The sequence below is a fragment of the Hirsutella rhossiliensis genome (genome assembly GCF_020360975.1).
Source record: "Hirsutella rhossiliensis strain HR02 chromosome Unknown scaffold00010, whole genome shotgun sequence".
In the NCBI taxonomy this organism is placed as follows: domain Eukaryota; kingdom Fungi; phylum Ascomycota; class Sordariomycetes; order Hypocreales; family Ophiocordycipitaceae; genus Hirsutella; species Hirsutella rhossiliensis.
The window spans coordinates 1774964-1789171 of NW_025408676.1; the positions used below are offsets into that span (position 1 = coordinate 1774964).

Below are 14208 nucleotides of genomic sequence, written 5' to 3' on the forward strand. Positions count from 1 at the left end.
TACCCAAAGGGGGTGTTACCCAAAGGGGGGTGGGGAATGGTATTTTGTAAACAGCTTCGATCGAATAGAAAGGCACAAATTGTACGGCCGAAGAAGTAGAAATACACCAATTTGGTTCTTCCCCTTGTAACTTGACGAGCTCGTCGAGCCATAAGAGAGCCTCCAAGCAGCGGCATTCCGGATGGTCGGCCGGACGCCCGACCGTGAACATCCTATTGATATAGTTGACCGTTCTGAAAGGTTCCCCGCAAGAGTTCCCATATCCCGCAAACAGGGGTACATATGGCGGTGTCACTGGATCGCATAGCCGAGCACCATCTCTCTGACATAAGGTCCCTCGCAGTCAGCTCGGGACGATACGAAGTGGTCGCCGTTGGCCGGGACTCTGCAACGGTAGAGAGGGACGGATCCCGGTTTCTGTCTGGTGTAGATGTAGCCGACGGGTCCCAGGGGAAACTGGCCCTCGCATCCAGATTGCTGTGTCAGGAGGGAGTGACCGCCCACCTTACACTCGTAAAGCATGACCGTGTCCGGCTGCTCATCACGGAACAGACGCCAAGTCGACTCGGAGGTGAATCCGGGGGGCAGCATCCTCGAGGAGGCGACGTGGCCCCGTTTGGGGTTGTAGCCTCTGCGCAGCACGGTATGGGGCAGGTCCTCGAAGCCGCAGGCGAGCCGGGCAGGGGAGATGTCGTTGCGGTTCGCAAGCGCCCAGGTTGCCCACGCGGACTTGGCCGAGCCGTCGGCCTTGCGGAGACCGAGCTTGAGGCCGCCCTCGTTGGCATTGTCCTGCATGCGGTGATATATATAACTTTCAATGCCAGGTGTGCCGAGCACGTTGCGGAATGTCTGGCACACCGAAGTGTCCTGGGCCGCCTCGCTGGACTGGTCGCCAGAGTTGATTCCGTTCTCGGTGAGCTGGACGGTCCAGGCATGCGGGTTGCTTGGGTATCTTTGCCTCAACCAACCCAGCAGGATGCCGATGTTACCGAAAGAGACCTTGGGATAATCATCTGCGGAAAAGACGGGACTGAATAGGTTCGGGGGGTAGGCGTGATAGGCAACCCGCCATTGGCGGTTCCCAGCTCGGGCGGCTAAGCCGTCAAGTACTGTCATGCCGGACAGACGGCCGTGAGCCGCGTCGTCGAGTTCCTTGCCAAAGAAGTTGTCCAACGAGGTCAGAACCTTGGCAGTCGGCTGCTCGACGACGATGCGGTCGTAGGCGGCGTTGTAGTTGGACCCGATCTGGTCGAGCCATTGATTCGTGTCACATGGTACGCCCCGGCCGCAGCCAATATTGAACCAGTCGTTGCTGTTGACTTCGTTGTTGATGACAAAGTCGGCAATACGCCCATGCCCGTGAAGTCCGTCGTAGCGCTGGGCCAGCATGCCGGCGAAGCGTCCAAAGTCGTCGGGATTGTTGGGCACGCAGAAGATGTCCATTCCCGGCGCCGCTGGTGAGCAGGGACGGCCCTGGCGTGCCCATTCCGGAGTGCCGTAGAGTATAGCGGTCACGACGAGTCCACGATCGGTCCAGTCTTTGATGGTCGAGTCCACCTGGGTCGGAATAGTGAAGCAGCGACTGTCGTATTCTTGCTCGTTGGCGGCGCAAGGTAGACTTGATACTCGGCTCCCATGACAACCAGAGCAGGTTCATCGACACACCACCAGCGTTGTTGCCGGAAAGTTCATCCTTGTTAGGCCAGAAGTCAGGCTGTATTCCCTTGACGTGATAGTTGGACCTGGTTGGGTACGGCAGCGGAGACAATCTTGTAACGAGAGCCAAGGCGACGGAAGGGAGCATAAGAGTAAATATCGCTGCCGTGAGGCATTGCAGCGACCTTGCCATAATGCCTAGTAGTCGAAGATGATGCTATTTCGTACAAACAATGATGTCCGCGTAGATGTGCAAGTTAAGAGTAATTAAGAGTAAGGCGCTGCTGAGAAGCGGGGGGGCCAGCCATCGTAGTGAAAATACGACCCTGCTTATTACTCCGTACCCCGTAAGATACCTGGGTTGCCGCCGAATACGCCGTCACAGGAGTAAGCAAAGCTGTAAATTTATGTGCTACAAAGGCTGTGCTTGGAGAGGATTGCAAGCAAGCCAGCAATTCCCCTTATTGAATCGTCATCCAAAACGCTCCTGTCCGCTCCTGTGCATATGATCAAATGGCTCAGTTAGAGAAAACCCCATCCCCGTTGTTGCTGACCCATAAGAGAGCCAAATTGTCACATTGAGAGTTGCTGCAAGCAGGCGAATGTATGACCAGTCAATTCAATACTTCCTGGGCAGTCACAACCTGGCCAGCAAGCCGGGCAGCGTCAGCAGCCCGAGCAGCCATAGAGCCATCCGTGCGACGCCGGATATCATTGAGATCAAAGGACGCATCAAACATGATGCCATTCAACGTCTTGGCGCGCGAGACGGCGACGTAGGTGAGGCCAGACTGGAAATCGCGATGGGATATATCGGCAACAACCCATTCAAGCGTAGCACCCGTGCCTTGTGCACAGTGATGCTATATGCGATTGTCAAGGGAAACTGAGTGCGAGAGCAGGGCATACTACCCTTGATGAAGTCCCGCCAGGAGCGAAAGATGGGCTGGACGTTGGCTAGCTCAGGGTCGTCGAAATAAGGGGGGCCGGTATAGCGATCGAAGCGGACCATAATGACAAAGGGATGATGAGCTTGAGGATCCTGTACGTGATCCTCATAGGCAAAGTGTCGGATCTCACCACGAGGCACGCACGAGGGACAAGTCGGATGTGAAAGCTGATCCCGCAGAGAAGGGGTAAAAGAGGTCTCTGTTACAAAAGAGAGTAAAGAACGTTGGGTGTCCACTGACCCAGCTTAAATAGCTGTCAGGAGGGACCCTGATATCTGCATACACGGGAACCAAGCATCCTCCTTCCAAACAGGGTCCGCTCGATGCGACACAAAGTCATATATGGTCCCCAGTGCACCATTAACAAGGCCAACATCAGTCCAGACGTTCTCAGTCAACATAACTCTTGCCCCAATGCAAATGGGTAACTGGTTATGTAAGTTGCCAGCAGTCATAGAGTCAGCTTCGGCGGCTTTTGGACCGACATTTGTTGCCCGAACCTGTCTGCAAGGCACAGCTAGGCGTTCCTTATGATCCCTGTTGAACTCGCGGACCTGGGCATTCGTTGTGTAGATGCGTACTGCCCCGTCAAAGCACGTAACCTCAGCTAAGGTCAGATTGGCCTGGACGCGGGTGCAGAGCAGCTCCCAGTCTAGGACAGGAGGAGCATCTATACGTAGGCTCTGAAGAGCAGTGCGAAAAGGAGCCTGCTCTTCGCCCTGCTGACGCAACACTTGTCGTAACACAACTGTCTTGTCAAATGCCAGGTAGGCATTGCGGCCATTCTATACCGTCTCGTTGAGACCTATAGTAACAACGCAGCTAATAAGCGGAAGGATATTGCCGAGGCTACCCAACGTGACCATCCTGAGGTCCTAATCAACGATCGTGATGTAGGATGCATTCAGCGCCAGCTTCGTCTTCAACACTACGGCGCTACTACATCTACACAAGCATTCCTCGACGTACTCCTCGCTGCAAAGGCCGACGGGGAAGTCGCCTTCTTTGCAGTTGACCGTAGCCCTAATGGCAAGATCTGGAGGATATTCTGGATATATTCTGACGGTCTTGCTGACTGGAAGCGTAACCCGGAACTCCTTATTATGGATAATACGTACCTTGTCAACCGTTTCAACATGCCACTCCTGCAAATCATTGGGACTACGGGACTGCACAAGAGCTATAGTGTAGCCTTTGGTATTGCCGCTAAGGAAGACGAAGGCGCCTTCAACTGGATTCTCTCACAACTCTACGATACCGGCCGACGGGCTAGTATTCCTCCTCCAGGCGTTATCATTACTGATTTTGATATGGCCCTCAAGAACGCCCTTTCCTCTGTTTTCCCCTATTCACAGCAACAACTCTGCGTCTGGCACATGATGAAAAACGTGATCCTACATATCAAGAAGAAGTGGGTTGGTAGCCTCGAAGGTACCGAGATTATAGGAGATAGGGCAGATGAAGCAGACACTCGCCTCGGCGCCGAGGCTGCCCTCGCAAACGACCGAACGAACGCCAATGCTATCGAGGACCGACCGATCGATCATACCGCCGAGGCACAGATACAACCTGCCTCCCAGCTAGCGGACCAATATCTCGATGAGGAACGGGATGAAGAGGGGAACCCAATCCCGCCGCCGCTGCCCCAACGGACCTTCAAGCATACAGCTGACGGTATCCGTGATGCCTGGGCTTCAGTCGTTAGGGCACGCACGCCTGAGGAATGTAGTGGGCAGTGTGAGGGAACGATCATGTGACTTTCATACTTTATGAAATGTCTCACTTGTATTCAATGTAAATAGCGAAAGTCAGAGTCTTCCTTAGGAACCTCTTTCTCTCTTTGTAGACAATCACTTTATCCAAGTCGCACTCGACCTTGTTCGTGCACTTGTACCGTCACAAGCAGTGGAATATCCTATGTATAGAGTTTTCCGACCAGCCAGGTAACCCTAGCCCTATTTACCGTTATATTAATATTTATTGCTAATTACTTAGCCCTCGTTGACTACTTCCATACAGCCTACTATCCGTGGCGTGCCCAGTTTTGTAGGTATGCCATCCAACAGCACCGTAATTACGATATCACGGTAACTTCTCGTGTTGAAAGCACACATCACGAGCTCAAGAGTATCTTACGCCATCGTTTTATCGATCTCTGGCAGCTACAGGTCTCTATCCGTCAACTTGTTGACCAACGGCAGAAAACGCATCTCGAAGCGCTTCAAGACGAGTTCACGAAGGTCCAGGTCGAATGGACTAAATATCCTATCCTCAAGTCACTATACCGGAAAATTGGTTGGCATCCAATAAAGCAGATCTTCAAGCAAGTGAAGTTAGCTACAGAAGAGTTATCCGATAAACGGGGCCAGCGGCCAACGGATTGTACGGGTGCCTTCACGACCCAATGGGGTCTGCCTTGCCGGCATACAATCCGTGATATCCTTCAAGCTGATGGCGAGGCTGCTGAAATTTCCTCGATCTTATTGATACCCACTGGCTATTGTATGGTCCTACTGTAAGTAATACTACTAAGCCCCTATCTAGCTATATACTAATTTACAGGCAGCATGAACTACGGCAGTATATCGAATCACGACATGAGCCCGATCCCGATATTGTCCAGCCTCGCCGGCGTGCGAACAATAGGCCCGAGACATCCTCCACTAGAGCCATCGACTGGCCGGATCCTTAGTGCTTGGGAGCAAGAGGAGCATAGGGCTACAATACAGCTCGGGTCACAGCCAGCAGGGGCGCAGAAGAAGAAGAGGAAGGGCACAGGCACTACTGTCGTGACCAAGAGGTCGAATACGCTTGCTTCCGTGAGCAGCCGGGTTGACGATCTTGCCCAGCAGATCGGTGATTTCATCAAGTCGCAAGCAGCCGCAACGCCGGCGCCGTTATCACAGGTACCCTCACTTCCACAGGCGCCGCCGGCATCACAAGATCCTATGTGATGCCACCGCCTCCTCGGCACAGGCACATCACCACGGCTTCATGTGGGCACAGCCGCCGGCACAGTCTCACGGGACGGTAAGGGAGCATTTCCAGCAGCAAGGGGATCAGGCGGACACGGCACCATGCAATTCTAGCGGGCGGGCGGTCCCCAAATTCGTTCCCTATGTGCCTCGCCCTCCGCCGCGTCGGACGGATCCTTCCTCACAGTCACAGTCACAGTCACAGAGGTAGGCAAAGGCGGCCAAAAATGCACCTTCCGCTGCTGTGTGCATATTACATACACATCGGAAGATCGGTCGGGCCGGGCTTAGTAATAGTTTCAATTGAACGACTCCAAGGGACGCATCTTCCGGCGTTGGTGATCTTTGCAGATTGAATGCATCCTTCGTACTCCGTACGCTGTCGTGTAATCGGGGCGGGCGACGCGCGCGCCAAATTGTGGTGGCGGGTCCCCCTTCCTAATGGGGTTTAAGTCTCCGTGCATGATTTGAAATCGTCCGTGCATGATTCACTACTCAACACGCACGGCGACTTTGGCGGGTCCTTTTCCAAATGGGGCTTAAGTCGCCGTGCGTGTTTAAGTACTCGTTTAAGTAGGTACTCAAAAAGCTGGTGGGTAGTCAAGGCGCGATGGCTTTTGATCCTTGCTTAGCGCGATAATCCCTGTTAGTTTACTGCGAAACCAGCTAGCTCATCCGTGGCTGCATTGCTGACACCCAGTTCTAGACCTTTTTATGAGACAGCTTTTTGCTTGGCGTGGCTGCAGGGACTCCGCGCCATCCACGAAGCGGTTCCAACATTCGCGCAAGCTTCGGTTGTAAGTATGATAACGAATCCCTGTAGTTGGCCCGCTATTACAGAACGCGGATGTAGAAGTCCCTGCAGCCATGTGATGTTAGATCATCCGTCTGCAGAACAAAGAATACGTCCTCAGACCATCAACCCCGGCGACCTGGAGGTCATCAATATTCTAGCTCCCGGAGCCACTCGCAACACATTGAACCTCGCTCGACGGAGTAGGCACACTATAACTCGGTTCACCTCAAGCCAGGACAATATTCACGATGGCTCATCAGTTCGATCAGGCAACTATGGATTGGTTGAAACTCTGGCATCTCCGCATGGGTCATGCCAGCTTCGAGGCAATTGTGACCCTAGGGTCTGGGCAGGCAACAGGAATGAATCCGCCTGAAAACCTCCCCTCGCGATCTGAACTCGGTCCATACCTGGAGCGCCATCACTGCGCCGCTTGTTTACAGGTTTACGGGTCAGCATCGGGACCACGTCCAGATCAGCAATAGAAGAAGAGGGGGGAAATTCGAAGAATGGCGACTGCCAGACGAGGCCCTACGAGCAGTCTATCTGCGGTGTAATTGTTGTTTGCAGAATCACTTTTCACATTTCCACGACGCGGCGGGGTGTGATTCGCCCTCATCAGGCGGCGGGCGCCCTTGCTTGGTCCATCGCCGAAGAACAAGATGAGTCGAGGACCGGAGGGACAGGGAACAAGTGCAAACTTAAGAAGGGGAGTGGCAAGAGGATAGCGGGAGTGCGAGCGCAAGCAGAGCCACCGAGTGACAGAATTCATGCCTACAGTACGGATGGATGGATTTTATTTCGCCCGGAGAGAAGTCCCTATAGGGCCTTTATGTGACGGTTCTAGTGCTTGAATGAATGGCGGAGGCATGTTAATAATCTTGATTCCATACTTGTCGTTCCACCGAATCATCTTGATAATGTCGGCGGCGTTAGCGATGCCAATGTCCTCCATAAAGGTGGGGCCTCGCTTGACGTCGCCCGGCTTCGTCTTGTCCGGACGGTTCTTGGTGGCGTGCTCGGGCTGGGACGGGCCCTCAAAGGTACCTATGGTCGTGAATCGAATTCAGGCGACAGGTCCTTGAGGAGAACACCGGCGAGTTTGCGGCCCTCAGATACATGTTGAGACAAGCCTAGCCGCAAAGTCAGCTCTTGAGCGGCGGGTAGCGTACCAAACGGGCAGCGAGGCCACGATTCCGCACTCCAGGCGTTCTCACATAACCCAGCCGACCGCACCAGGGCAGAGGCAGTTGCTCACTGTTAACGGGAAGTAGCCTCCTGGCATCCTTCTCTTGGCCATCTTCGTCGAGCGGCGTTAGCCAAGTTCTTGTCGGCATCTGGGCCGCCCCCAGCAGTGCGTGCTGCGGCTGCTTCATGCTTGCCATCGGCATTGTCGGTACGGTGATCTTCCACCCCCGTTTTCGTGGACGCGGCTCCCGAGGGTTGACCGGCCAAGGCAGCCTCGGCCAGGACGCTACAGTCGGAGCTCTCGACGGCAAGGCGCTATTTCTTGGCCTCGTCCTGCAGCTTTTGCTCTATCTGGCTGAGGTCGTGCATGGCGCGCTGTACGGACTCTCGCGCGCGCGCGCCGCTCGTTATCCTGGTCGTATTGTCCCGGAGCGGAGCGGTGCTCCTTACCTTCCAGCTATTCGTACTGGGCATGTCGGACTGGGGCACCTCGGGCTCGAGTAAAGCGGCGGTGGGGGCGGACGTGGCCCGGTTCTTTTCTGCTTCAGTGGCATGATTATTGTCGTTGTTATTGCTTCACTTTCTGGGAAGCGATACTTCTGGCAGGGGTCGGCCAGGCAGGGGACTCTGCTCGCAGGGGCTTGGCTGGCCGCGGTTGTGATTGTGCCGCCGGTATGAGCCTTTGAACATGTGCCTTTGGACATATAGTAGCGGTTCTAGCCTATGGCGGAATAATGGTGAACTCAAGTGAGTGGTTGGCGGATGATTGGTACTGTAGGACAAAATTACCAGCTGTCGCACAAGAGAAGTTCGGGGGAGAAGGTTGGGTACAGAAAACGCGGGGTGTCGCTCCTAGACCCTTCCGCCGATCATGGGTGCCTGGGTTCCCGTTACCGTACCGATTCTGGCTTCACAACAGTGCAGCAGGTCCTCGTCTTGGGCGACTGACAGCACCCTCGCTTCTGGCTGCTTGGTAGTACTGAGCTGCAAGGGCTGCAACCCCTTCAACATAAGCAAAATCGTCTTCACTGCGGCCAGAAAGTGAGCTGGCGTCGAGTAGCATTGCTGCCCCCACCAGGCAGCAGCGGAAGGGTCTAGGAGCGACACCCCGAGTTTCCTCGCCCAACCCGTTCCCCGCAACTCGTCTCTACAACAGTTGGTAATCTGGTCATGCCAGCCCTCCGCCAACCACTGGACTTCACCATCACTCTACCGCGGGGTTGCAACAATTCTCCTCTCACAGACCAGCGTACCGGTATAACATGGAAACACGTTCTGACGAAGATAGCGCATGGTATGACCAGCGCGTCTTTCTCCTGCCAATCTATCCGAAATTGGTCATGGACGAACCGATCCGCTTGCTTGCAGTCCTCGTCGAGATCTCTGGCCGTGTTCGCGGCCGCCCCTTGGTCTTTGGAGACCCTGCAGGTGGAGTGGATCGTGCTACTATTGATCCGCGCTGCGGCAGTCCCCGACGTCGCCGTGATCAGCAGGCGATTCGAAAGGCTCCTCCTACTGAACAACTCGACGAGTGCCTCGATGATTTGCGACTTGCCGGTCCCGCCCTCGCCGCGGACGAACTGGCAGAGCTGGCCGACATCGCCTCCGTCGTTTTGTCGCATCAAATCGAGCTGGCGGCATATGATTGAGAAAGCGATCGACTGCGTTTTGTTCAGCGTCAGCCGTGTTGCCAACTCTCTGCCCGTCGCAGAGCAAGAGGTTGATAGGCCAAATTGGACATGCATTCCCGCCTCTGCGTCGCCTGCGGTCTCGTCGAAGTCGGCCGTCGCCATTTCGACATTGTCCTCCCCGAAGCCGGCCATGACCCTCCGCAACGCAGCGCGGCGGTCGCTTTCCCGGACCACGGTTATACTTTGTATGCCCTGGATCATCCTCTCCTCTCCTTCGAGGCACTCATCTGCTGCGACTTGGTGGCCCTGACCTGATTCTGCTGTGGCAGTGCGGCCCCGGAAAATACCCTACATGCTTATCCATCTCGCCCTCGTTCGGGTACCACGGCGGCCTCCGGCTCGGCCGTCGAGCACAGCGCTGATTGTTGGAACTGATAGAGCTGTTGCATCATCTCCATGAGCTCCGGCGACTTGGCCGTTACCTGGTTCGGGTCCCATGCACCTCGGACATCGATCAGCCGCGTTGCGTTTCCGATGCTATTAGACTGATACGTCGCTGTAGATTCTGCGCCCGCCTCGTCCGCCCCATCCTCCTCCACGTGTGCGACAGTCCGATGGCCATTTCCAGATGAGGATGCCCATTGCCTGGCGTCCCGTTTTGCGTCTTCGGCTGATCGTCGAAGCAGCTGCACGTTATCGACGAGACATGAAATTCTCGGAGACAGCGCCTCTCTCGTGTCAATCGATTTTGGTGAGCCGCACGAGTTGGCAACTGGACCGAAAACGACGCCAAAGGTTGGTCTCTTAAGCTCTGATCCAATGACACCAAGCACGAGCCGACAACTCCACAGGCTACAAAATATCGAACCTAGTAGTCTCGAGAGGACTTTGAGAAAGATACCTAGAGTGTTTGAGCGCAATGAAGCAGAGTTGGTGCTGAAGGATCAGAGATTCCAGGCCTCAGCGGCTACGCTGGATCGTATGAGGCCAAGGAAGGAAATAATGATCCCCAATCCTAATAATATGTCCATAAAACTCTGATATATGTAAGGTAGTGTCTAGATGCTTCGACAGGGAGAAGAAGAGGTGCCAGATACGATTAATGGTGCATTTAATCAGGTTGAAGAGGAGAAGGGGAGGAGGGTAAAGTCACCTGATTCGTCGCCTACTTACACACGGGCGCGGCGACAAACCAAAAACCCAACAACCCATGGCGATTAAGCATTGAACGCACTACAGAGTAGTATTTCTTCTATAATTTAGTATGGGCTAATGGCTTCAATTCAATTGATATAGTTTGTATGGTCATGGCGCCTTTTTGCTGTACCGGTTGTGGGGGTGTACCGGTTCTGGGTGGGGCATGGTACCATTTGACCCCGATGTCGTTTTGTCGCAGATCATGGAGAAAGCGGAAGACGATTCCGAGTCTGGCGATAGCTCCGCAGACTCACTCGCCCTTCAGCAGCCCACTGCTCGGGATTTGCGCCGACTGGTCGACAAAGGAGTCGACAGATCCTCGGTAAATGCTGACCGAGACAGTCGGAAGCTGAAAAGTACCCTCGAAAGCCTCCAATCTCAGAACGAATTGCTGAGAACCAGGAGTAATCAAACATGCACTCCGACCTAAACCCCATTTGGAAGAGAGCCCCACCACCAAAATTTGGCGCGGCGCCCGAGGCCACCTCTGCACACAGTTTTGAAGCCATCGTTTTGAAGCTATCACCAACGTCGCCACCGCCGCCGCCGCCTACCGCACAACCGTCACGATGAATTCGACCGATCGCAACATGAATACAAACAGCGACATTGAGGCTATCGAGGAGATGTCTTTCGATACGTATGACGAGGCGTTAGAGACGCTGAAGGCCACGCACGAGCTCCTTGGCTACGTTGTAGTCGTCAGAAACAGCAAGACTGCCGGCAAGCCAAGGCGCAAGGAAGCTAATATCCGCTGCGAATACAGTGGTCAATATAGGTGCTGGGATGCCAAGGAGGGCATATACAAGACCTCGACCAAGAAGTCGGGATGTGACTTTCGCTGTTATATCGGCAAGGGAGCCTGCCCGACAGCCAGGGGATCAGAGGGACACGGCGCCATACAATTTTGGTAGGCAGGCCGGGCATACGTTCGTCCCTTACGTGCCTCGTCCTCCGCCGCGTCAGACGGATCAGACGGATCCTATGGATCCTCCGGCACCGTCACAGTCATAGTCACGGCGTTGATTGATCTCACGGGCGGTAGTCAAAGGTGTGCACATTGTATATATATCGGAAAATCGGTCGGGCCGGGCGTATTGATATATTTGAACGACTCCAAGGAACGCAGCTTCCAGCGTTGGTGATAATTAAATGCTGATTGAATGCGTGCTGATTGAATGCGACCGGGCGGCAGCCGCCGCGGCCACGGCGTTGGGAACGCGCGCGCCAAATTTTGGTGGTGGGGCTCTTCCAAATGGGGTTTAAGTCGGAGTGCATGTTTGATTACTCACCGGAAACAACTACCGGTATGTGCTTACCTTCGGGTAGAGCATGAAGACACATGGGGCTCTATTGTTTCAAATGGGTTTGCTACCCATCGTACTCACGTACTCGAGTATTCCTGAAATTTATTCGCGGCTTGCCACTGGTGGGAATCCATCCATCGCAGCCGCGTGCCTGGAGAAGTTGCCCAAATTTTGAATCCGTGCCGCCGACTTCCCAAAGGGGACGCCGCCAGCATCCTAATTGGCCCGCGCCTCGAGCCCCACCCCTGCCTCGGCTGCTTGCTCCTGCGAGCTTCGCCTTCGCGCCCCGCTTTCGTCCTCGCGTCTGTCTATTTGTCGCGAAGACCGTCGCGCCATGCAGGCAAAAGTGGAACGCGCTCCACTTTTGCCTGCATCGCCGGCGCAATGGTCTTCGCGACAAGTTATGAGCCCGGGAGGATGGCTAACCACCCTGTAACTTCCGGTAGCTGCGCGCGGTGCGGGGTACCCGCATATGGCTGTTATCCTTCCTTCTTAGGTATCCTTGGTCCCTTACCCGGATGCGGTGCATGGTGTTCGACTCCGCGCCTGGTTTCCAGGAATCCCGGCGGAGCCTGATCCCTGAGGGTGTGTCGGGAGCAGTCATTGGATATGTGTCAATTGCAGCGCACCTGTAGGAGCGCGTTCCACTTTTGCCTGCATGGCGCGACGGTCTTCGCGACACCAGACCGCCTGTTGTCATCTAACGTAATCCACCCCCTTCCCGGTCACACCCCCTACCCGCTCAAAAATTCCCCACCGACGCGACCCGCACCTCACGTCACGACCAACCGAACACAACAGACGGCAATTGAGTCCAAGAGACAAACAAGCAAGTCAATTCAGAACTGTCTAGCTATTACACGTCCGGGCATTGTGTTCAAAGACCTGCATTTACTACACCGTTGTGGTGCACGCTGTCTTGGGACGCATAGCTCTTCTTCTCTCTGCCGTCGGGCCTGCTCCTCCTCGACAAGTTGTTGCCGTGCATCATGGTTGCTATTCCTGTCAACCTGAACGCGTAACCGTGACAGAACCCGGGGTCGGATTGAATGGAGAAAGGCCTGTGGCCATGAATCCACATCGGATGTTCGACGGGGAGAGTGCTTGTCCGCGGGCCTCGACGTATAGAGGCAGGAAGTCCTCTTTCTCAATGTGGTTGACCCCTGCGAGCATCTTCTCTTGAACCTTCTGCCCATATATCGTTTTCAAGGGCGAAAAGCACCCGACATCCAGAGGCTGTAAGAGATGTGAGGAATTAGCTGGCATTTGGAGTACCACAATGGCATTATCCGTACAGTACTTGTCAAATTCCGGCGTAACATGGCTGCCGTGCCCGTCGAGAATGAGAAGTCGACGTGTTCCAACCGTACGGCGCCGTGTGTATGGGTCGAAAACTGCCTTTAACCAATGCAATCCAAGGTCGTCGGAAGTCCATTTGTCGCTCACGGCAATCTGCCAGTCCTTGGGCACACCTGCTTTGTACCAGCTTGCTTGGTGCACCTTGCCCTGGAAGATGACCATCGCCGGCAAAACCCAACCTAGGCAATTGATAGACTCAATCACCGTAACCCCATTCTCGATTTCCTGGCTGCATGACCATAGGCCGACCTCGCCGGTCAGACCGAGTAAGGACTCTTGCCGTCGCAATGACTCCCATTTGAACCCCCCCCCGTCTTATCGAAGTTGTAGACATCCTCGTCAAGAATCCCCCATTTCTGCTTCGCCATTGCCACTCGATCGTACCATTCTTGGATCGTCTTCGGACCTTCGCATTTGGCACGTTGGTAATCATATCGACGAGTATTTCGCCTTGATTTCGTCGTGGCGGCCAACGAACTTCCGCACCCAATTCTCGCCGACAGTTTCTTGGCCGCGCTCAGAGAGCAACAAGTTGGCCATGCGGCGAGTGTAGACCACTGTCGGCGGCATCCCTCGCTCGTCCATCGACAAGACCCATTGTACGAGGGCAGTCTCTTCCGTCGCCGTCAACTTCCGGTTGTTCATCTGCGCATCGCGTCGGGGGCGGGCACCGCGCAGTCGACCAGATACTGTCGAGTGAGGGATATCATATGCCGTTGCGGCCTTGTGGGTACTGTCGAATTGGCCTTGCTGATAGGCCTTGACGGCGAGCAGGACCCGTTCTTCGCGTGGAATCGATTGGTCTCGAATTTCCGTCATCGTGCTCGGCTTGTCTCGCCATGAAGTGCGGGTCGTGTCGGTGGGGAATTTTTGAGCGGGTAGGGGGTGTGACCGGGAAGGGGGTGGATTACGTTAACTTAAAGGCGCGGGGGTCCGCGCCTCTATTGGCTCCCCACTCACCTAGCTAGCATACGTACACAGTCACGTGTACGGCTGAGTACGGCTGAGGCCACAAAGCTAGCTTCGTGACTTCCTCTCCCTTGGAGATAGACAATCCTCATAGCATAATACGACACACCGGTTGAACGACGTTCCCAGTTTGTCTCATGCTCGAGCCCTGCCAACACTTACCCTGCATTTTAACATTCT

The 14208-nt window shown here is 54.7% G+C and overlaps 4 protein-coding genes across 4 annotated transcripts; 1 reads left to right on the forward strand and 3 right to left on the reverse strand.

Moving 5' to 3' along the window:
* Window positions 1–291: 291 nt before the first annotated feature.
* HRG_08524 (subtilisin-like serine protease) lies at window positions 292–1116 on the reverse strand (the record flags this gene model as incomplete). Its single annotated transcript, XM_044866995.1, has 1 exon — window positions 292–1116. The coding sequence occupies one exon, from the start codon at window positions 1114–1116 to the stop codon at window positions 292–294; it is 825 nt and encodes a 274-aa protein (XP_044717882.1).
* Window positions 1117–2270: 1154 nt separating this feature from the next.
* On the reverse strand, window positions 2271–2668 carry HRG_08525 (uncharacterized protein; the record flags this gene model as incomplete). Its single annotated transcript, XM_044866996.1, has 2 exons — window positions 2271–2503; window positions 2566–2668. The coding sequence occupies 2 exons, from the start codon at window positions 2666–2668 to the stop codon at window positions 2271–2273; spliced, it is 336 nt and encodes a 111-aa protein (XP_044717883.1).
* An 8294-nt stretch (window positions 2669–10962) lies between these two features.
* HRG_08526 (uncharacterized protein) lies at window positions 10963–11307 on the forward strand (the record flags this gene model as incomplete). The annotated part of the gene is made up of 1 exon (XM_044866997.1): window positions 10963–11307. One exon carries the CDS (start codon window positions 10963–10965, stop codon window positions 11305–11307), a length of 345 nt encoding a protein of 114 aa, XP_044717884.1.
* A 2181-nt stretch (window positions 11308–13488) lies between these two features.
* Window positions 13489–13878, reverse strand: HRG_08527 (tc5 transposase DNA-binding domain-containing protein; the record flags this gene model as incomplete). Its single annotated transcript, XM_044866998.1, has 1 exon — window positions 13489–13878. One exon carries the CDS (start codon window positions 13876–13878, stop codon window positions 13489–13491), a length of 390 nt encoding a protein of 129 aa, XP_044717885.1.
* Between the last annotated feature and the right edge of the window lie 330 nt (window positions 13879–14208).